The sequence below is a fragment of the Pelecanus crispus genome, chromosome 3 (assembly GCF_030463565.1).
Source record: "Pelecanus crispus isolate bPelCri1 chromosome 3, bPelCri1.pri, whole genome shotgun sequence".
NCBI classification, from domain to species: domain Eukaryota; kingdom Metazoa; phylum Chordata; class Aves; order Pelecaniformes; family Pelecanidae; genus Pelecanus; species Pelecanus crispus.
The window spans coordinates 25,428,833-25,451,201 of NC_134645.1; the positions used below are offsets into that span (position 1 = coordinate 25,428,833).

The 22,369-nt window shown below is 54.9% G+C and overlaps 1 protein-coding gene across 3 annotated transcripts; it reads right to left on the bottom strand.

Annotated features, from left to right (window-relative positions):
• Nucleotides 1-3,580: 3,580 nt before the first annotated feature.
• Nucleotides 3,581-21,785, bottom strand: PYGB (glycogen phosphorylase B). Of its 3 annotated transcripts, XM_075707593.1 has the most exons (20): nt 21,543-21,785; nt 18,700-18,801; nt 16,719-16,797; nt 15,745-15,848; nt 14,182-14,313; nt 11,516-11,627; nt 10,335-10,417; nt 9,288-9,431; nt 8,852-8,944; nt 8,578-8,724; nt 8,284-8,447; nt 7,814-7,928; nt 6,974-7,075; nt 6,689-6,836; nt 6,062-6,120; nt 5,578-5,719; nt 5,021-5,228; nt 4,434-4,568; nt 4,175-4,241; nt 3,581-3,892 (listed from the first exon to the last, which is right to left on the bottom strand). In XM_075707593.1, the coding sequence occupies exons 1-20, from the start codon at nt 21,783-21,785 to the stop codon at nt 3,740-3,742; spliced, it is 2,532 nt and encodes an 843-aa protein (XP_075563708.1). In that variant the 3' UTR covers nt 3,581-3,739. The 3 variants fall into 3 exon arrangements, with proteins under 3 accessions (XP_075563708.1, XP_075563709.1, XP_075563710.1); XM_075707594.1 differs by lacking the exon at nt 18,700-18,801; XM_075707595.1 differs by lacking the exons at nt 16,719-16,797; nt 18,700-18,801 and having other exon boundaries at nt 15,745-15,765.
• Nucleotides 21,786-22,369: the final 584 nt, after the last annotated feature.

Genomic DNA, 22,369 nt, shown 5'->3' on the forward strand with positions numbered 1-22,369 from the left:
GTTGTTGACTTCTCTTTTGACACGGATGGAGGGGTGATAACAGCCCAGGAGCCAGTACCAAACCGTGAAAAATGTAAGCACAACAAAGCCTGGCCAGTCCGGTGTGGTACTGCTGAGGACAGACATTCCTAGGACACGTGTGTCATGACCAAGGGTGTTTCTTTTACTTTTAAACACTGTTGCTGTTTTTGGTTCATGTAGAGACTCATTTGTAGGTGAATGGGTTTTGCTGTTGTTACCACAGTTGTCTTGTTTGAGTTTGAGGTGTTCTCTTTCTAGGAAATACATGTTTAGCCTTTCCTTTTTGCTAAGTGGCTGTAATTACAAATACATGGAAGATCCAGGTGGTGAGAGATATTTTTATTGAGCTCTTCAGTCACAATGTGTTGCAAGTGTTGGGCAAATTGCACACATTTGGAAATAAAATGAAAGATTTTTTTTTGTTCTTCCTTTTCAAACATCTGGTTAATGGAAAAGGTTAGTGCCCTTTTATCTTTCTGTACCCTTTTCCTTCTGAACATAATTTCTGCTCCCATCCCTGCTATCCTCTGTGGAGCTCCTCCCATTCTTCACATGCACTTCCTATTAGGACTGAAGTGACTTATGTAGATAAATTGCAAACTTGGGAGTTTAGGCCGGAAAGCGTGAGATTACTTTTTTGCTTGATCTCCCCCTTCCATGAACGTGGGCCCAGGATGTGGGAATGGATGTCTTCCATTCTCCCTGTACGCACCCAGACAGACATGTGTTTCTTTTGGGTGGGAAAGGCAGGGTTTTTTTCCTCAACTACCTTTTAACTCCTTAGGTCAGATTTTTCTGTTCCTGGTGGCTCCACTGTTCCTCTGTACTTAAAATCAGGCAGTGGTATGCAGTTCTTGATGCAAAAGTAAGTCTGGGGTGTCCCTCCCCATCTCTCCATCCACCTCCCTTCCATGCTCTGGGCATCCCAGGCACTTCCAGTAGCACTTCTCAGCCCATCTCACAGCCATGGTCAGAGCACGGTGTCATAGAATCATAGAATCATTTAGGTTGGAAAAGACCTTTAAGATCATCCAGTCCAACCATTAACCTACACTACCAAGTCCACTCTAAACCAATCAAGGGTAGACTAGACTAAACCATGTCCCAAAGTGCCACGTCTACCTGTTTTTTGAACGCTTCCAGGGATGGTGACTCCACCACCTCTCTGGGCAGCCTGTTCCAGTGCTTGACTACCCTTTCCGTGAAGAAATTTTTCCTAATATCCAACCTAAACCTCCCTTGGCACAGCTTGAGCCCATTTTCTCTTGTCCTATTGCTAACTACTTGGGAGAAGAGACCAACACACACCTCACTACAACCTCCTTTCAGGTAGTTGTAAAGAGCAATAAGGTCTCCCCTCAGCCTCCTCTTCTCCAGACTAAACAACCCCAGTTCCCTCAGCCGCTCCTCATAAGGCCTGTGCTCCAGACCCTTCACCAGCTTCGTTGCCCAGGAACCGGAAGTGGAAATGAGCCTCTCCCACAGGAAGAGGTTCTGGGGATGTCCTTGCTGTGCTTGGGGCTGGAACAGGGGCTGTTTTATGCCACCAACGAGCTCTGCACTGAGATGGGAGAGGGTCATATGCTGACTCTGTGGTGTCTGGCTGAGGACCTGGCCCTGCTCCCTGTCAGTCCATATAGACAATACCAGGTACTGTAGGTTTAGTCACTAGTGCTTAGAGTGAATTGTGCTGCCTGAAGGGTCTGTTCGGGGTGTACAGCATAGTATAAACTGCTACGCATGCATCCAAGTTATATCTGCAGGCTCATACTAGTTGCAAAGCAGACAGTAGCTTGTTCTTGTACTGAGATTCTTCTGCCATAGCGTGGTTGTCCCTGAGGTTTCTGATCTTGATACTCATAAGCTGTGCCACTTAAGTTACGTTTGACTCACTTGTATTTATTGCACTGACAGAAGAGAAACACTTACTTGGCTCTGGAGAGCGATGTGCACATTCCAGCTAATGCTGCTGCCGGCAGCTGGCTTGGGGCAAAGCGCAGGCTGAGGCTGGCTGGCTGCCGCCTCCTGTGTGACAGAGCTGAGGGTCCAGCACGTGAACCGCTGTTGTTGGCAATCCCAACACCGCCATTCCCGTTAGTAGGCCAGTGATACGCTTGGAAATGTAAACTGAAATGTTTATCTAAAAGTGGTGTAGTTTTAATAAAGGCATTGACTGCTGATCACTTTAGCTTTACCTGTTTTACCTGGCAGTTTTGGGGACTTTTTCCCCAGTTGGGCAGGTCAGCTGGGTGTGTGGCAGGGCTGCAGTAAGGTTGTGCATGGGAGATGAGCTTGCAGCTGGGACTGGGCAAGTCGTTGTGGCTGTTGCCAACTCTGGGTGAGTGGCTCTCCTGGAGCCCAGTGGGTCTGCAGCCGTAGTCTGGCTGCAGCCGAGGCTTTCCTTCTCCACTGGGGATGGGGGAAATGGGAGCTGCCCGTGGGACTTCTAGCACAGGAGCCCTGTGTGCCATTTGCACGGCAAACTACAACGCTGTAACACCCACCCCAGGCAACACCCCAGGGTGCAGGTAAGTGACTTTGGCCCTAGTTAGCCCGGTGCAGCCTCTGGTACCAGCTCCCTCCTGTACATCCTGTGCAGTGTGGCAAGACTGACCTTTCTGCCATGGACATGTTGCCCCCATGACAGCGCTGGCACCCCAGCACCATGCCAGCTGCAGGGGACCACATCCCCTGAAGCCACAGCTGGGGAAGGCCAGCATGGCTTCAGGTGTCATAGCCTGAACTTGTTGCAAGGTGAACCCACAGACATGGAGTAGTCACAAGTCAGCCTGAAGTCAAACCAGTCTGGTCATTTTAATGAGTTTGTGTCACACAAGGGAGTACTGGTGCACTACACAGCACTACGGGTGTTAAACGCTGACCCCGGCACCAGGAGGGACACATGGAGCAGCGTGACCCAGCTCTGGAGGGATGCAAGAGATGTGATGCATGTTCACACCCTGGGTAGCACCCAGCATGCAGCTGTGCCTGGCGAGCCAAGAGCCTGCTTGGGGCCTGCAGGGTCAGCCACCCAGCTGGCAGTGGCAGGTACAACCCTCTCTATGCAGACATGGAGGTTAAAAATCCCCGGAGTGGCTTGGTTACTGGGCTTTACTATGTCAAGCTCTGTGGCAAGGAAGTCGCTGATCCCAGGCCTGCTCTCCTCCTTGTGGCACACAGCATTTGACATTGCTGCCTGCACTAGGGCCAGCTGCTTTAACAGCCACCCCCACCTTCTCTAGGCGTTGCTGGGGAAGGGGGTGACCAGAGGGGCAGACAGTGGTCTCTCCTTCCCCTAGTTTCAGGGCTGGCAGACCCACTGGAGGAGGATGCAAAAGACACTCTGTGTTGGCTAAACCCACTTGTGGGGCAGGGTCAAGGAGGACAGGCCAGGCTGCATGCAGGGGGAGAGGGGAATATTTAGTTGGAAAGCCCTTGTTAAGCATGGAGCACAGCTGTGGAAGACTTATTTGTGTCATCTCACTAAAAGCACTATGCAGCACATGCAGGCTGGATACATGGGTACAAACACAGGGTCCTTTTCTCCTCTCCCCCAGCTCCTGTTCCTCAGTCAGGGCTCCTCCTCTGAGCATCCTTCTACCCCCCTGAGGGAAAGGCCTTGTTTCTGCAGAGCTGAGCCCATCTGACTGGTGTTAAAATGCAGGTGAGGCTGCCTGGGCTGGGAACCCATTCCTCCTTCCTTCCCTCTGTGCTTGCATCAATCCCGGGGGAGGTTGGGTGGGGGGATTTTTGTGGCAGATGGCTCCACACCCCAGATCTCCTGGGCATACTCCGTGATGGTCCTGTCACTGGAGAACTTGCCCGAGCATGCAATGTTCCTGATGACTTTCTTAGTCCACTCCCGGGGGTCCTGGGAAGAGGAGAGGCAATATCAGCAGTCAGTCCCTCACCCGGCTCTGTCCCGGCTCACAGCCTTGCAGGGCACCGGCTACGCACACTTGGCCGCTTTAAATGCCGCGGTGCGGGGCTGCCAAAGCAGCAAAACCTGCCTTGCCCTGCCCCATGCCCACACGATGTGGTGTCTGTAAGAGGGGCTCCGCAGGAGCACACGCATCCCAGCTCCCCCCTCTCCCCGCTGCACCGCCATGGCAAAGGACCCTGTCCCTCCCCCTCGGTAGTGGGCAGCTCTTACCATGAACAGCTGGTCCACTCGGCCTTGGCATTTAATGTAGGCCTCGTAGTCGGCAAACACCTTAAACCTGAAAGCCAAAGCAGAGTAAGGCTAGGGTTTGCTTGCTGTAGGGTGCCAGCCTGGCAGGACAGGGCAGCACAGCCATCTTCCTGCGGGCAGGCAGGGCTTAGCCCCTGCGCAGGGGGACCCAGGCCAGCTGGGAAGGAGGCCTGGGCAGGCTGAGAGCAGCACACCAAAGGGGACGCTTGCCAGGACTCACCTGTCATGGTACATGAGCATGTTCACAACGTCCCTGAAGCAACCGGGGTCTCGAGGGGAGAAAAAACCACTGCTGATCTGGTCGATAGCCTGTCGCAGCTCTGGCAGGCGCTCGTAGTACTCCTGTGCGTTATACCTGTGCCCACCAGAGACAGGCTGTAGGGACTGATGCTCTCCCCTGGGGCCCAGCACCTGGAGAGCAGGACCTGACATGTCTGGGGCAGGGAGGGCAGGCAAGGATGGCACATGGCTCCTGAATGAGGGTCTTTGTTCTGGGGCCACGTCCATCAGAGCATCCTGCTAGTGGCTCCAAGACCAGTAGCAGTGCCTGGAACGCTTTGTGCCCAGGCTCGAATCCCATTCACAGTCACTGTGCTCTGGGTGAGCTGCTTGGGCTGCATCCTCGATGGACCATCCACTGACCAGCCTGGGGCAGAGGCTGCCTCCAGCCCCCTGCTTTTTCCTGCTCCAGAGCTGCCCGGGGAGGAGGGTTTCCCTCCCAGAGATCATGGCTCTCCCTGCCAGAGCTGGGACCTGTCTCCCCATTTGACAAGCCCTGGCATGCATTGGGCTCTCCCCAGCACCAACCCTTGGCGATCCAGGGCCTCCACGTCCTCCACCCGCATGCCAAAGATGAAGAGGTTTTCTTCGCCTGCCTCCTCAGCCATCTCCACATTGGCCCCATCCATGGTACCAATGGTGAGGGCCCCGTTCACCATGAACTTCATGTTGCCAGTACCCGAGGCCTCTGTGCCGGCTGTGGAGATCTGCTGGGAGAGATCTGCTGCCGGGATCACTGCCGGATGCAAGAGAGGTAGGAGTTAATCCTCGGCACACTGTAGGTCCCCACGACCTGAGCCCAGGACAGCAAAACAACCCTGGACATCTGCTAGTGGCCCTGCTGACATCAACCTCAGCCCAAAGAAGCGCGTCTCTGGCGCCAGAGCTAGGCTCAGCCCTGCCACGACCCCATGCAGCTGCTGTCACTCCTGCATGCAGCTGGCTTCCTGCCCTGTGTGGAGCCCTTGGGCCCTTCCTAAGGGAGAGCCAGGTGCCCTGTCATGATAGCCTCTCAGGCCAGCCAGTTTCTGGCTCAGCCGGACCTGCCCAGCTCCTGATTTGTGCTTACACAAGACCAAACGTACCCTTTTCGGCCAAGGATACCCGGTAGTTCTCCAGAAAGATGACCTTGAGCCTGTCCCCCACATAGGGATCGTTGTTGATGACCTCACCGATGGACGTGATGAGTTTGATGATCATCTTGGCCATGTGGTAGCCAGGGGCCGCCTGGGGAAGAGCAGCCCAGAAATGGTGAAGGCTTTTAAGGAAGGGAGAGCATGAGAGGTGCCAGTGCGGGTCCTCACCATGGGGAGAATCTGGGCCTTACCTCTGCTGTTCACATGGATCAGCAAAAACACCCTACTGGGAGGAGAAGTCCTGAGCCACCAGGGAAAGAGTGATAGGGCCTTGTTCAGTCTGATTAGTCCATGAAGGTGTTTCCCGAAGAGCCCACCAGCAGACACATGCTGGCTAACCTACAGCGGGCCCGGCAAAGCCACAGAAAGGGGACAGCAACTTCCCCACATCCCCACTGAGCCATGCATGCACCAAGTCTGGAATGCACGTTACCTTTCCTCCGATCATAATAGTCCTGGGCACAAAGGATTTGGATGGATCGCTTCTGATGCCTGAAAGAGCAGGGTATAACACAAGCAAAGTGAAGATAAACTGGACAGAGTTCATTGTGTGCATCTGAGGTGGGCTGCACACATGGTCCATGGTGCATCACATGGACCCAGCAAACCTGTGTGACCCTGAAGCCCAACCAGACATCTGCTGGAGCTGTGCTGCATGAAAACAGGCTGTAAAGTCCTCAGAGAACTACTCAAGCCAGCATGATGCAGAGCTCCAACAACTTGCCCTCCCTTTGGGAATGGGCAGGGGCCCAAAGCATACACTGGGGTGTGGGGTTTTAATTTGCACCAGGTCCGTCCTAACACCTGCAGTACAGGCGTGGAGGTTACCTGGGCCCTGGGACCCAGCTGGGCTGGAGATGTGGGCTGTGAGCTTTTCATTAGAGCTCTGTATGACCCTTCAGACACTCTGTCTTTCCTCCTGGAGAGAAGCCCTTCATGACAGGAGGGCAGAGCTAGACTCTGGAGTCCTTGGCCACAAGCTGGCATACTTTCACACTGGAACCCTGGCAGTGAGAGGCTGGGGGGACACCCCTTGCCTACCAGCCCAGGCAGCACTTACGGTTGTAGAGGGTGATAGCATGCAGGCAGTTCAGCAGTTGCCGCTTGTACTCATGGATTCGTTTGACCTGAACATCGAACATGGACGAAGGGTTGATCTTCACCTTGTACTGCTCTTCCAAGTAGGCTGCAAACTTCAACTTGTTCTCCTGGCAAGAAAATCTGATGAGGAACAGGCGTGGGTTCCCAGGCCTTATGTCAGAAATGAGCGTTCGCTGCTGGGATGTTTGTGGGAGCATGGTGCCTTCAGCCTTCTTCCCCCCGTCCCACCTCCAGTGCTCATTACCTGTTTGACTTTTGCCACATCCCTGATAAAAGTCTCATTATTGATGAACTCCAGTAGCTTCTTCAGCTGGCTCAGATCTGTGATAAAGCCTTCCCCGATTTTCTAAAAGAACAAACCAAGAGAGGGATATCCCACCCGTGAGACACCTCACCCAGTCCACAACTGCACTTCCCCAACAGAGATGCCACAGTCCTGCAGGGAATTGGAAGAGGCACTCTGGCCAGGAAAAAGGGCATGGTTTCTTATGGCGAGGTTACTTCTCTGTGTCATCAGGGAGCCCAAAGGTACAGGGGAAAGAGGGCGCTTGCAAAAGACTGAACAAGTGTCTCTCTTAAGCTGTAGAGGGAGGATGTGTGCACATGTGCCAGCACCTCCTGGCAGCTGGAGAAACTGATGGGCGGGACATAAAGATGCATTTAATTGCAGGCCCTCATTCAGCTATGGCATGTTGCAGTGTGAAGCAAAAACCTGTGCTAAAGGGCCTGGTAAACAAGGGAGACAGAACTGGGGCAGGAGCTCCTTTGTGCCTGTGAAGCCGAATGCTTTTGCAGCCACTCCATTTCACACACCATGGTACTGCCTGACAGGTGGTGTGTAGCCACTGCGAGGGCAGGGAACCAGATCCAACTTTCTGCAACTTTTTTTTTTGGCCAACTCTTCATCGCCAACTTTAAAGCCCAGCCAATCTCAGACCTACACGTGCAACAGGCGTGCTCCTCCCAGGCTGGCCTCACTCACACCCCCCAGGCATTTACCTCGGGTCTGATCAGACCACACGAAGAGGTGATGAGAAGCAAACACATCACGCTCAGCTCCTCACTTCAGATGCTTGTGACTCACCTCAGCAATAACGTCAGCCAGTCCTGGGTTGCACAGCAGGAGCCAGCGCCTTGGCGTGATCCCATTTGTCTTGTTCTGAAACTTTTCCGGCTCCAGCTCATAGAAATCCTTGAACCTGGAACACCAGGGAGATCTGAACCACCCACTACCACCCAGAGCTTCAGCTGGGCCCCCACTGTATGTGCTCCTGACTCAGGGCAGTCTCTGTGGATCTCCCTGTAACAAGCGTGAACTCTCTATGCTGCCTCTCGCACCCTTCCTCAGCCATAATGCCGAGGGTTTCACCAGCTCCAAAGGGAGACGAGTTAGACCTTGCATGCACGTGAATGAGACGGTCTCCCCAGCCTGCCATGCCCAGCAGGGCAACCAAAGCAGACCTTGACCCCTGATAGCTCCAGCTAGCCCCCCAGGCTTGCAGGCAAAGCCCAGTGAGTGGGAGAGGGTGCATGCTTTGGGTGTCCCCAGCTCACACTGAGTTCTTCACAATGTCGGAGTGGATGCGGGCCACGCCATTGACCGCATGGGAGCCAATCACACAGAGGTGCGCCATGTTAATACGTTTGCAGTCTCCTTCCTCGATCACTGACATCCTCCGGAGACGGTCAATGTCCCCTGGGTAGAGAGCTGCCACCCGCTGCAGGCAGGCAGGCAGAAAGAGGGACATTAGCAACCCAGCCATAGGACCTAGGAACATTCCCATCCTAAAGGCAGCCAGACCAAGACCCCCAGAGTTCCCATAGCCTGTGACCAGCCCAGTCCCTTACGTCCAGATGCATTTGGTTGAGGGCGTAAATGATCTCTAGGTGACGTGGCAGCAGCTTTTCAAACATGGAGACTGGCCAGCGCTCCAGGGCTTCAGGCAGCACAGTATGGTTGGTGTAGGCACAGGTCCGTTTCGTGATCTCCCAGGCCTGCGTTACAGACAGCAGGTTAATGCACGCGTGCCCAGGCCAGGAGGGGAAAGGAAACCCTGTGTGAGGACAGCACAGCAGCTCTTTCCCCTGCAAAGTTCGGCATGGACCTCCCAGCTCTGCTTACCTTGTCCCAATCCACCTTCTCCACATCCACCAGGATCCGCATGAGCTCTGGGATGGACAGGGCAGGGTGGGTGTCATTTAGCTGAATAGCCACCTGCAACACAGACTTGCTGGGCTCAGATCTGGCAGTGATAGGACTGGGACCGTGTTCCACATGCATGGGGTTGGGGTGAGGGTCAGCCCCAAGCCTCTTCTCGTGGCACACATCCCAGAAACAGACAGAGCTCCCAGGAGTGGAGCTATTCAACCTTTGCAAGTTTTGCTCCAAACTGCAAAATTTTCCTTGGGAAAATAGGCCTGGAGATCACCTGTTTTCCAACCCAAACTGCCAGGGTCTTTGTATATATGCCCCTACTTGGTCCTGAGCATCCTGCTCTCCCTCATGATAGGCAGGTCTGGCTGAAACGCCCCTGGGCCCTCCCTGCCCGCAAACTCACCTTGTCTGGGAAGGTTTCAAAGCATGTTCTCACAGGGTCTCGACAGCCAAATTTGGAGGACTTAAAGCGGCGGATGATGTCTTGGAGGGTAGCAGCCACCACAAAGTACTCCTGTTTCAGCCGCAGCTCCTTGCCTTCAAAGAACTGCAAGTGGGGGGACCACAGCCATCAGTGGTGCAGCTGCCATCCCCAGTTGGCAGCCCAACCCCTGGAGATGCTCCTATCCACTGCCAGGCTTCCCAAGAGGCCTCTCAGGTTCAGCACCTCGTCAGGGCAAAAGTAGATGTTTCTCATGCTGCCTCTGATGGGGCAGCAGCTGTAGGGACTGACAAGGGGCTCAGCATCCCAAACAGCTGCCTCCAGAGGGCAACAGTACCTGCCACATCCATGCTACTCCTATAGAGCAAGCGCAACTCCCTTTGCAGGGTTTTTGGACCAAGGATTTTGGACTCCCTGCAATAGCCAGGAGCCAGTGTCTCTGGACACACCAGCTGCCTCCCATGCGCACTACACTTCATGCTGGTCTATTTTAAAAGACCAACAGGAATGAGAGGGTGGAGGTAAAGTGCAGGAGATGAGCTTTTCCAGCACAGATGCTAATCCATAACTAGATAGTGAGGGCTCTTCCCTTTTGTATCCAGTGCCCAGTGAATGCATGGCCTGGGACAGTCCCTGCAGTGAGAAATCCCTTGAACTGGGGATGGAAACGAGTCCCCCCTCATGGCCACCTCTGAAATGACAACTTTTGCAAAGGGTAAGCTACGTAAATTGGCAACTGCCTTGAATTTGAAGGAGTAACATGTCTTCCCCTCCTTGCAGCAGGGAACAGAGCAGCTATACAATATGGGCCAGACTCTCAGCTGCCATCAGTCAGCAGAGACCCACTGGAGCCAGCAGAGCTGTGTCTGTTCACTGAGAATTAAGGGGCCAACCTATTGTATTAAAAATCCTCAAACCAGTACAATAAACATCAGGTGTCCATGACCTTCCAGTGCCTGCAAACAAGGCAATACAACTACAGGGAGGACAGGCAAGAGAGTCACTCACATTGTCATTTGGGTACAGGACTCTGGATATGTTTTCTGCCAGGTTTCTGTCCAACACCGCCTCGATGTAGTCACCCACGTTGACTGCAGCAAGAGAGAAATACACAGAGCACTGCAGCAGCTGTAGAGATACAGGCAGGTCCGACACGACACTTTTCCCTCTTCTCTCAGAGAGAGATTTGTAACAGCAACGTTCAGGCTAGTATTAATGAAGTATGAATGGGAATGTACATGTGTGAAAGGCACCAGAGAGACAGGAGGAGATGCGATAAGACAAAGGCACATCTCCATGCAGTTTCTCAAGACACACATATCAGGAAGGACAGACAGAAACTGAAGACTGATAGCAGCCAGGAGAAGGGAAAAAAAGGAAGCGAGTGACCAGCCATCTTGCTTAAGGACTAAGGAGAAACAGGGCAGGGCAAAGAAGCACAGAGACCGCAATCACACTCAACTCCTAAAGCGTACAAAAGGCTCATCTGAAACCCAGCTCGCAGCTGCCAATCAAGAATTGAGGAGACATTATAAGGATTTGAGAGCCATCATCCCTTGTCCCACACAAGTTCTCCTGGCAGGGCTGCTTGGATACACACATCTCTGCGCTTGCCAGTATGGAAGAATAAATCAAATCAGTCTAGTCTAAAATGTTCCCCTTCTGTCACAGCCTAGCACTGACATTCGGTATGTTAGTTACCCTGTATCTGCTCTTCAGCACTACAATTAGAACCTGAAAAATGCACTACAGAGGCCACATGTAGACCCAAAGGAAACCAACAGTAAGGTGGGCTGTGCTGCTCTTTTCCTTCAGCATGCTGGGATGATGCTGCACAGAAACGACCCTCCACAGCAAGTGTGGGTTTGCAGCTCATTTGGTGATGTGGGGAACGCAGTGGCAGGTGGTCTGCCACTTGGGGAAGGCATAGGGCAGGTTTTGAGAGCATGATAAGCGTGATGGGGATGGAAGAACGACGGATGGGTGTCCTGGTGCAGAGGCTGAGGGCTCTGGAAGTGGTTGGAGGTAGTGTGATCCATGGATGCACACACAGCGGCTGTGTTTTGGAGGTAGCCAGGAGATATGGATAAAGCAGGCCAGATGGGGAGTGCTGTGCCAGGTGCTATGCCCACAGGAACAGCCACGTCGCAGCCTGGCCAGAAGAGAGGCAGTGGAGGGATAGCACTTACACTCCTGGAGGTTGAAGTCATTGGGCGCTTTTGCAGACCACAGCCTCATGGTGTTTACAGTGTTGTTCTTGTATCCTGGCACTGGCGTGTCATAAGGCATAGCAAGGACAACCTGCAAAAGGACAGTATTCCCCTCTGATTAGCAGCACGGTGACCTCGGAGAAGGTGGGAAAATGGCTGAAACCTCTGCAGGAAGAATCCAGAGGACACAGACAACTCCTGGCTGTGGTAAGAATCTCACCTCACTAAAACACACCTGCTGAGCTTCGCAGACTCCCCTGCTATTATGGGCACTTCCAGCACCCACTGGCAAAGGGTTAATAGGAGAAGCATAACTGTTTGGAGCTTTACTGACAAACTGGAGTTACGAGCCCATCAACGAAATGTAAAAGAGTTGCAAGCAACCTGCTGAACTTCCTATACCAACTGGCATACCTGTTAGTTATTCACCAGAGCACTGCAAGCATCCTCAGCTGGCCACTGCGATTCTGTCTGTGCTGGGGTAAGGCCAGGGCAGCTGGGACCTTTGTGTTTCCGTCTGGAATAAACGCCACAGCCTGAATCCTGCCCATTAGCCTTCTGCAGCCTGCCAGGACCAAACCCTACCACTGCCGCACCACTCCCAGAGCAATTCACCCAATGTTCAAAGTTTGTTGAACCTGCCTGGGTAAATCCACTGAGATCTCCAACACCTGAACTGAAGATGAGTGCGAAACTGTTAGTGCAGTCTATGGATGATGCTTAAGCATCGAGATGCTGCACACATGGCTACAGGGAGTAACAGTGGGGCTCCCAGCCCAGATTACAGGAGCCAGGCAAGGCATGGGTGTGCTTCCAAGCTTGTGAGCTCCAGCTCACTGCTGTGCCAACACCTGTGTGCCTCCAGGCCTGCTAAGCAGCAAGGCAAGGCACCCCGACCTCAGCCTGGAACAAAGAGGCTGAGGGCTTATGCCAGCAGAGCTGAACGGTGCTTGCAGAGCAAGGCCCTGCTTCTGCAGCACGGAGCCTGAGCCGCCTCTCTGACACTAGCAGAAGAAGCCAGCATCCTCCTGAACAAGTTGGTGTGTGCTGGCATGACAGCCCGGCAGGCAGAGGCTGTCCCCCAAGCAAAGATATGAGAGGCAGCAGAGAACTGAAGGAGCTGGGCTCACAGAGCAGGGGAAACCCAGGCAGATCAGCATGTTGGCCCTGAACAGCCTCTTCGTGCTGGCGTCAGCAACACCTCCCCTCTGAGGAGAATCAGCAGGAGCTCAGCTCTCCAAGCTGCTATTACCAGCTCCGAACATGGAAGCAGGCAGAAAGCCTGCCCTGCCTGAGCCACGGGACTGAGGCACACATCACATGAACGGAGTGATGCTATATTTGGAGACTGCGTCTTTGGCTTTTTTGAGCCTTTCCAACTTGTTTCCTTAATGGCACTATCTGAAAATTCACCTCCTTGTAGGAAGCAGTGTTCCTACTGCACTGCTTGGGATCCCGGAAACCCCGGACTACCGCTGGGGTCAGGACAGGAGCACACTGAAAGGCAATGGCAACTCGTTCCCCAACTGGATGTCTGCTTCCCCAGGGAGCTCTGGCACGGTGCCTCCATGCTGTTTACGGGGCTGTGGTGTTGAACCCCTGCACTGTGTGTCCTGGGAATGGCCTAGGTCACTGCACAGCCTTCAACAACCCTGGTCCCTGGAAAAAGACCTGGTTTATTTCTCCTCTGAGCAGGCCCAGGCGAATCTGCAACTGAGCTTCAGCTCTTGGCGCTGATGAGAATGGCTTGGCTTTATGACTGTGCGCTCCTCAGATGGATAGAGCTGGCTCATCAGGCTGACAGACCCTTGAACATCATGAGAACAAGGCTAGGTCACGTCCCTGAATCCCAGAGAAATTCATAGTCCTTTCTTCCTGCATCCTGCGCCCTGGTTAGACAGGAAAGGCTGAAACATCTTCAATCCTCTTATTAAATCTGTGCCTCTTTAAAGCTTGCCTTCCTCAGCTGTAAGATGACACATTTACGACATTTATCACACAGCAGCCTGTGATCTGAGCAGGCACATGCTCCTGAAGCACAGCATTACCTCCCCAACTGGGGGAGGCTGAAGAAGCATTTGCTCTCCACAAAGCCTCCAGGCAGACTGGAGACTTGAAACCATGCCTCCAGCCTCCCTTGACAGCACTCAGGCTGGTCTGGGAAGAGGAACTTGCTCTGATCACGGGAGTTAAACACCCACAGGATTGCTCCACAGCCACCCCACAAGTCGAATCTCCACCTACAGCAGCAGCACCAGAACCACCTGCAGAACTGCTGGGTTTGAGTGAGCAGCAGCCAGCAGCAGTGCGGAAGGAGCCTAGCAGAGCTGCCAGGGATAGTCCTCCTCCAACATAAATCCATGTAAGACTGGGGTTTCACCCTGGAGATCAGTAGAGGAGGCAGCTGCAACTGATCTGAACTTACAGCTGTGACTGAATATCATCCCTCTTTTTCCTCAAATCCTGCTGCAGCTGTAGCCAACAAAGTCACCTTCATAATTGCAAGGGTAGGAGAGAAAAGAGTTTTGCCAAACTGGGAGAGAAGCAACGTCTGACCAGCTCAGGCAGCCTGGGGACAGACTCTCCCGCTCCACGCTACCCTGGCCTGTCCTCCCCCAGCCCAGCACTGAGGGACATGTTGATACCTGGGTGTCGATCCACTTCACACCCTCAGGGGTGTGATCCACGCGGCCATAGAAGTGCACGGGGAGCATGTACTCTGGGCGAGCCTTCTCCCAGGGATTGCCGTAGCGTAGCCAGTCATCGGCCTCCTCCACCTGCAAGAGGTAAATGGGGTTCAAGTGATGGCTTGTGTCTCTCCAAGCGAAGGCTAAACTAGGCTCTCTGAAGGGAGGCGAGTTTAAAAGCAAAGCTTTAGTAACCTGGCTTTAAAAATGGATATGCAGAGAGGCCTCTAGAGGATAGCTGGGCTTTTCAAAACATGGATGAGTACATCCCAGCTGGTATAAATAAATCAGCCTCTATGGGCTTTGTAGAGCTGTACAGGTTTAAAATGTCCCAACTGCACTCAGTCTCGAGGCCTTTACATCCAGTTTGACCGTGATAGTGGGATATGTGGGATGTGGTTCCCTAGAAGCAGCCCATCGGTGCTGCTCCTAGCCACAACCCACGCCCTGTAACCCAGGTCTTGCTAACTGCTCTGCCCTCTGCCAGGGAGGATTTCTCCTCTCTGCTCGTAACAGCGTGATGGGAGTGAATTCAGCAGAGCCACCAAGGCTGATGTGCACCAGAAACCAGAGGGGCTGAGGCACTTGGAGAGATGCTCTGTGCCTGCAGGCATTTCTCTGCCAGGCGGGGGGCAGGTGTGAGCCACAACCCAGCATCGCCACCACCCCTACAGCGATGCTTTTTTCCCTGTTTTCACCACTTATAGGGCCTAGCATTGCAGCTTCTTTGTGGGGAAGGAGGAAAAAACAACCCTCAAGCCTCTCACACTCCTTGACTTACGGAGAGCTATTTTAAGGGCAAAAAAAGGTCCTTTATGCTAGGAAACAAGGCAAGTCTCCTAAAGGAAACCACTTCCAGACATACACTAGGGAAACCTGTCAGCTGGGGCAGTTTTTTAGCCTATTTTCACTTGCAAAATATTATGATCACTAATGCTACAGGAGAGTCCCCGTTTAAGCCCTCCACTACCAGTCTCCCAGGGAACCCACATAAGCAGCAGCAACCCAGGCACTTGCACGTGTTCCATCATGTTCAAATTCATCCTCCACCCAGACACCTTCATGAGGTGTTTAGCCACATCTCCATCCTTAGCCTGACTCCTTGCCCACTCCCTGCCAGGCAGGATGGGACCCTCGGGTTGTTGCAGCTGTGCCGTGGAGCCCCCGGGCAGGGAGACCTCTGGCCCCAGCCATGCCCTGTGGGCTCAGCTCCAACACCATCTTGCTGGGTTGGTGACTGGCGTGGATGAGTTTGCACATGTCCCTGGGTGAGCGCCTGCCGCACACGCACCCCACCGCCCTCATCGCTTCTCTTTGCTCAGGCGGTCAGAGCCCTAGGGTCAGCACAAGTGTTAGGAAGTGACAGCCCGTTTGGCACCAGGTGATGGGCTCAAACACCCAGTTTATGAACACTCAAGGCGCTGCAGTGCTGTTTGTGTGGCTGGGCCTTGTCCACAGACAGAGGTGGCCACCCCAGCATGAAACGGAAGGAGAAAGGGTGACTTGAGTTTGCCAACGTACCTGCCAGCCGTCGACAATCTTCTGATTGAAGATACCGAACTCGTAGCGGATGCCGTAGCCATACGCCGCCAGCCCCAGCGTGGCCATGGAGTCCAGGAAGCAAGCTGGAAGAGCAGAGCATGGTCATGCTGCAAGGAACCTCACCCCTCGCTTGCTGCACCTGCTACGGCGTGCTGTGCATGGGGGTGAGGAGCTGCCACAACCAATGCCGCTAGAAACATTTATTACTCAGAGGAAATCCGTGTGCAGAAGGGACAGAAGGGGACAGCCTGCAGCAGGACCCCATGCATGTCCTGCCGAGCCACCATGAACACCCCAAAGTTGTTGGTAACAAGGACAGGTCACCAAAAATCCAAATCCAGCCTTGTCACAGTGAGAGCTCTTCTAAACTTGCCTGAGGTGCCCATGCCTTGCTCTAAGCCTGCCTGCCTGGTAAAGCAGGGCTTCTGACCCCGACTCACTGCTCCACCAGCTACTTTGCTATCATTGCTTTCAAAGCAAACCCTTCCAGCCCTCAGCCTGGGGCAGCTCTGGTAAAGATCAGCCCCAGCATTTCCTCTGCATTGGGGAGCTCTCGTCTCCAGCAGTCCCGTGGGACAGGCAGACTAAAATAGCAGCCAACAATCTGCCTACGTGAGAGCTGCTTGGGTGCCTCTGAAAAGTGAGAGATTTCACAGGGAGGTGAGGAGAAAAGCTCTAGACAGCCTCTTTCAGCCACAGCCCTGCCTGCTGTGCTGCAAACTACACAGCTACATCTCCTGGATGCTCTCTCTGGCGGGGGGGCTCGTTTCTGGCCAGCCAGGAGCAGGCAGGAGGGTACCACGCTGCCGAAGGGCTGTGGGGCGAATGCGGGCTGAGGTCTGCATGCTGTCTTGCTGTGGTGCTGGCAGCGAGGGCATGACAGCCTCCAGCTAGGCCACCCTCGGTCCCCGTGCACTCTGCGCGAGGAAGGAGCTCCCCTCTCCCCGTATTACCTGCCAGGCGGCCCAGGCCTCCGTTTCCCAGCCCAGCATCTTCTTCTATTTCTTCCAGCTCCTCCAAGTCCAAACCCAGCTATTGGGGAAAGAGCCACAGCAGAACATATCACCACCTGAAGCCCATGCCCTGGGGGCTGCTCTCCAAGAAGGGCAAACACAGATCCCAAAACAACCCACACCACGGGAAACGAAACGCACGGGAGTCTCCGCATCCTCCCACCCTCCCCTCCCCACAAAGCATCTCACCAGCCTCTGGTCCCCAGGCAGCCCAATGAATTGGAAAACAATGTAGCCCATCATCAAACGTCACTTTCCCATGAACTAGGTTTCCTTAGAGACCTCAAACAAAACACTCGTCTCCTGGCAGCCCCTCACACCAGGAGGCCCTTCCACTTGAACCGGCCACTGGAGATAGGATGGCGAACGGCCAAGTCGGCACGCAAGGGACCGCTGAGCCCTGCCCAAGTACGCGTGCCGCCCCTCTGCTCGCGCCCACCCCGTCCTCAAGGAAGGGCACAACCACGCTGGCAGCTGGTTACTGCAGCATTTGCTGTTGCACTCCGTGCCTTCCCGCATCCTGCCCAGCCTGCCGCCAAGCTCCTTGGCCGGAGTCCACGGCTGGAAGCGTTTGTCTCCTCTGCTGAATCTCTCGGGCCATTTGTTCTCCAGCCCAAGGGCTGCTGCCAGATGAAGGCTAAGCGTGCCAGCAGGAAGGAGTCTCCAGGAGTCAAGAGATGCTGCCTCTCGGAGGACAGCAGTATCTCACCTCGGTGCCAGGGGAGACAGCGGGGAGTCAGGCCGACACCGTGGCTGCTCCCCAAACCGCTCTCCCAGCGCGTCAGCAGTCTGCAACCACAAGCCAGGAAAGCCTCGTGCACAGTGCGATGGGTGTCACAAAAACCGAGGCGAATTCTCTCAGTGACAGAGCCATGCTGGATACGAGACCTCCCATCCCAGCTGGCCACTGGCCACGATGAGCTCCACACGTTGGAGGCTGCAGCGAGGGAAGCCTCCGCTCGCACATCGGGCCAAATCACCAATCAGTGGAAAATGTCTTGCAAAGGGACTTGAGGATCCTCCCTGAAAAAATCCAGCCTGCCCTCCAAGGCACAATACCTCAGAGAGGAAAGGTGTCAGCTCCCTCTTTGGAAATCCCTTCCTATCCCTTGGCAGGGAAAGTGCTTGCCAGGACGTTTCATCAGCAATCGTAGCACCTCATTTTGAGACACAGTGACAGAGCCCAACTTCTGCTAACATGGATCAATCCAGTGGGGTGGGGGGAAGAGGAGGGAGGGGAAATGGAGCTTTTGGGTGAGAAAGCCCAAAAACTCATACTCTGTCAAAAGGGTCACTGTCCTGCTGCAGAGGTGGCTGCAAGCCTGAGTAACCATTGCCTCATATTTCTGATTGCCTTGGTGGTACTCAGCTGTGGTTTTTTCCAGTTTGAACTCATCTGATGACATTTGAATTCAAGCAAAAGATTTCCCCCCTTTCTTCTTTCCCAGTGATTTACTTTTATCTGGCAGCGTTGCTGTGGTGCCTTGTGTACCTGCATGCATGAACTGCAATTGCTATTTTGGTGCTCCAGTTTCCCCTTCTGGCCCAGCCTCCCCCACTAGACTACATCTCCCACAATAAGCCATCATCTCTCCTAGTAATGGAAAGATATTTGCAGCCTGGGATTCCCTAGTCTTTTGGGATATTGGCTGTTGCTTTCTGGATACTCTTTTGGATTTTCCCAGCCACTACAGGAAAACGGTGGTTTGAGAAAACCATACTCCAGCTCTCAAGGGACCCCAAGGTCGCTCATGGTCTTCTCTGAGGGATGAAAAACACTAACAGAGAGCCAAGCCTTGCTTTGTTTAGTCAAAATAACACCTCCTTAGGAGGAAGCCCTGAGAAATAAAGATACCCAGCCCTCCACGTGGAAAACTTTGGCCAGTTCCTCGGGGGAACCCTGATAACCCCAAGACTTCACCTGGTAAATGGCTTCGTCGCAGACGTTCTGCAGGCCCAGGTTCACCATGGTGTTCTGCAGAGTGCGGCCCATGTAGAATTCCAGGGACAGGTAGTAAATGCGCTGGGGAGGCAAAGCAAGATGCTTACACGCAGCACAGCACTTCGCATTCACCGAAGTCGCTTAAAATTAAGAGCAGACCCAAGTGCTTTCAGGAATAGGAATGTCTTCCCAAACGAGCTCTTGGCGCCTGCTCCTGAACACCACGCACCACAGTTTGTTTGTCAGAAGGATCTTGCACGGGATGCTAGCCAACCCTCCGCTGCACGTCTCCCTGCCAACAGCCTTCTATAGAAAAATCTCGTTGCCTGTTAAGTGTTTCCCCAATTAACTTGGGGCAAGAATGATCTAGGATGCTGAATGGTATATTTATACACCGTCAAGCTCAGCTGAGGTGATGCTTATGCTGGGCTTTTTAAGTTTTCCCCATGCCAAGCTGAAGCTGATCCGGAGCCTGCTGAAAGCCAGAGCGAGCCCCCTGCCCCGCGCACGCTGGCCGGGCTCAGGGCCAGGCCCCTTCCTGCTAGCGATTTTCCAGCGCTCCTATCGCACGGGTCCTCCTGTCCTCCCCACGCCGAGTTTCACACGCACACGTTTCATCCTGTTGAACAAATAAACTGTCCCACGGGTGGCAGGGTTCCCGGCACAACTGTGCAAGACAGGCTGCTCTGCGGTGACCTTCCAAGTTTCAGAGGAGCTGTGCCTGTGCCGCGAATGCTAATGAAAGCCTGTTTGTAGGATGAGAAGCCGGCTGTGCACACTTTTGCCCTCACTCAGATTTGCTGCTATCGGTATTTTTATAAACAAACAGGAATTTTTAACAGAGCAATAGCCTGACTTTAAATCGTGCTTCCCCTTGAATCTCCTTCCTTCGTAGCTGGGATCTTTCGCCGCTAAGCAGCAGGATTACCCACTCTGCCACCTCTGCGGGGAGTCTGAACGGGTCCATCTGTTCCTTGGGGCTCATCGGAAAGACTGAAAACATCGCACAGTTGCATAAACACTCTGCTCCTTTCAGTCTCCCGCAGGGACATGTTTCTAGGGAAAATCTAAGCGCAGGGAACAGTAAGCAAACCCACTCCAAGCTCCTCTTAGCCTTTACGGGATCTGTGCAATCTCTTCTGTTAGCGCAGCAATACGGATCAGAGCGCATTTGTGTGAGTAAGGATAAAAGGGAGAGCTCCACGCACCGGCCTAACTCCCAGTAGCATGTGCAGCCGTACTGGCATGAAAGTGCAGTTTGTTTCTTGTGTCAAGGCAATATTCATAACCCCGAGAAAAGAGCTGACTCGGGAAGGCAGCTGCCTGCATGCTGGGAAGGTATATGCCTTTTCTAGTACACACCTGCCCTCTGGGGATCTCCGGTTAAGTGCTGGATCGGGTCATAATTCGAAAGAATTAAGGCTGAATAACGCCCTGCAGCCCCCAACATCTCCAGCATCACCGTCCTGACTTGACAGGTGGGGAGGAGAGGAGGGAGCCGGCCAAGTCCCCCAGGAACCACCAACTCCCCAGGGTTTGGTGACCTGGGAGAGCTTGTCTGGTTTGCACGAGGCAAGAAACTCCTCTCCAGCCTCAAAGCCAAACCGCCTGCGGGCTCCGCAGGAGTGAAGCCAGGACACGGCTGTGCCGAGGCATGTGCCAAGACACGGAGGTGACGATGCCCACAGGGGACACCACCGCGGTGGTGCGAGTGCAGGACATGGCCGCGGCGAAGCGTGCGGAGGAGCTCGCAGCAGCAAGGCCCGCGTGAGGCCACGCTCTGTCCTGGTTTTGGCTGGGATAGTTAATTTTCTTCCTAGTAGCAGGCATAGTGCTGTGTTTTGGATTTAGTAGAAGAATGCTGATAACACGCTGATGTTTTTAGCTGTTGCTAAGTACTGCTTATGCTAGTCAAGGACTTTTCAGCTTCCCATGCTCTGCCAGGGGCACAAGAAACTGGGAGGGGGCACAGCCAGAATAGTTGATCCAAACTGACCAAAGGGCTATTCCATACCATATGATGTCATGCTCAGTATAGAAACTGGGGGGGGTTGGCCGGGGAGCAGCGATCGCTGCTCGGGAACTGTCTGGGTATTGGTCAGCGGGTGGTGAGCAATTGCATTGTGCATCACTTGCTTTGTATATTATTATTATTATCATCACTATTATACTGTTACTATTATCATTACTATTTTACTTTATTTCAATTATTAAACTGTTCTTATCTCCACCCAGGAGTGTTTCTCACTCTTACTTCTCCAATTCTCTCCCCCATCCCATCGGGGTAGGGGCAGTGAGCGAGCGGCTGCGTGGTGCTTAGCTGCTGGCTGGGGCTAAACCACGACGCGCTGGCAGGGGGATTGCAGGGGCTGTGGCTGCGACAAGGCGGAGGGGTCACAGTCCTGGGGATGCCTGAGGGGGGGATATGGCCGCAGCAAGGCTCATCGGGACAGGGCAGCAAAGAAGCTTGTGGGGAGACAGCCATGGCGGAATGCATGAGGGACACGGGCGAGGCGATGCCCGTGGGGACGCAGCCACGGCGAAGCGCAGGAGGGACCACGGGCGAGGCGATGCCCGTGGGGACGCAGCCACGGCAAGATGTGTGCAAGGGCCGCGGCTGGGGCAAGGTCCACGGGGACGCAGCCCCGGCGAGGTGCAGGAGGGACGCGGCCGTGGGGCTGTCCCCGTGCCACGTCCGCAGCGGCACCGGGCAGGGCGACACGGAAACAGCCGCCGGGCCGCCGGGGCAGGCGCAGCCGCCGCCTCCCGGTCCCTGCGGGGCCCGGCTTCCCGCCGCGGCGGGGCGGCCGGGCGGGGCTCACCTTGGGGTCCCGCTCGTAGTAGTGCTGCTGGGTGCGGATCCAGCGCCCCACCAGGTGGTCGCGCACCGTGTGGGCCAGCGCGAAGTAGTAGTCGCGGGGGGTGGCGACGTTGCGGTCCTTGACGAGGGTGAAGTGGAGGTGGCGGTTGAAGCTCTTCCGCACCTCCGCCACGTCCCCCAGCCCCGCGATGCCCCGCACGCTGATCTGCTTCCGCCGCTCGCCGTCGCTCAGCGGCGCCGCCATCCCCGCCGCCGCCCCGACCGGCTCCGCCGCTGCCGCTGCCGCTGCCGCTGCCGCTGCCGCAGCCGGGGCCGCCGCGCCTGCGCCTCCACCGCCCGCGACGAGGCGGGGCCCTGCACGGCTGGCGCCCGGCCCGGCCCCCGGTGAGGGGAGCGGCCGCCCGCCCCTGTTCGGCCCCGCGGCGCCGGGGAGGGCGGCGACACGGGGAGGAGCGGGGGGGGCCGGGGCCGCCGCCACCCTGCAGCCCGCCCCTGGGCCGGCACCGGGGTGGCGGCGGGGGCGGGCTGATGGGGACAGGGGTGGTGAGGGGACGGGGGTGGCGTGTGGGGACGGGGATAGCTTGTGGGGACAGGATGGCGTGTGGGGACAGGGGTGGTGTGAGGGGACAGGGGTGGCGTGTGGGGACAGGGATAGCTTGTGGGGACAGGGATAGCTTGTGGGGACAGGGGTGGCATGAGGGGACAGGGATAGCTTGTGGGGACAGGGACAGCTTGTGGGGACAGGGTTGATGTGAGGGGACAGGGATAGCTTGTGGGGACAGGGGTGGCATGTGGGGACAGGGATAGCTTGTGGGGACAGGGACAGCT

Excerpts from the sequence above, each read along its gene's own strand:
- PYGB (XM_075707593.1), bottom strand. The coding sequence starts at position 21,785 with ATGGCGGCGCCGCTGAGCGACGGCGAGCGGCGGAAGCAGATCAGCGTG. Across the intron at positions 8,945-9,287 it reads TTGAAACCTTCCCAGACAAG|GTGGCTATTCAGCTAAATGA; the intron begins GTGAGTTTGCGG and ends TCTGTGTTGCAG. Across the intron at positions 3,893-4,174 it reads GAGTGGACCAGCTGTTCATG|GACCCCCGGGAGTGGACTAA; the intron begins GTAAGAGCTGCC and ends TCCTCTTCCCAG.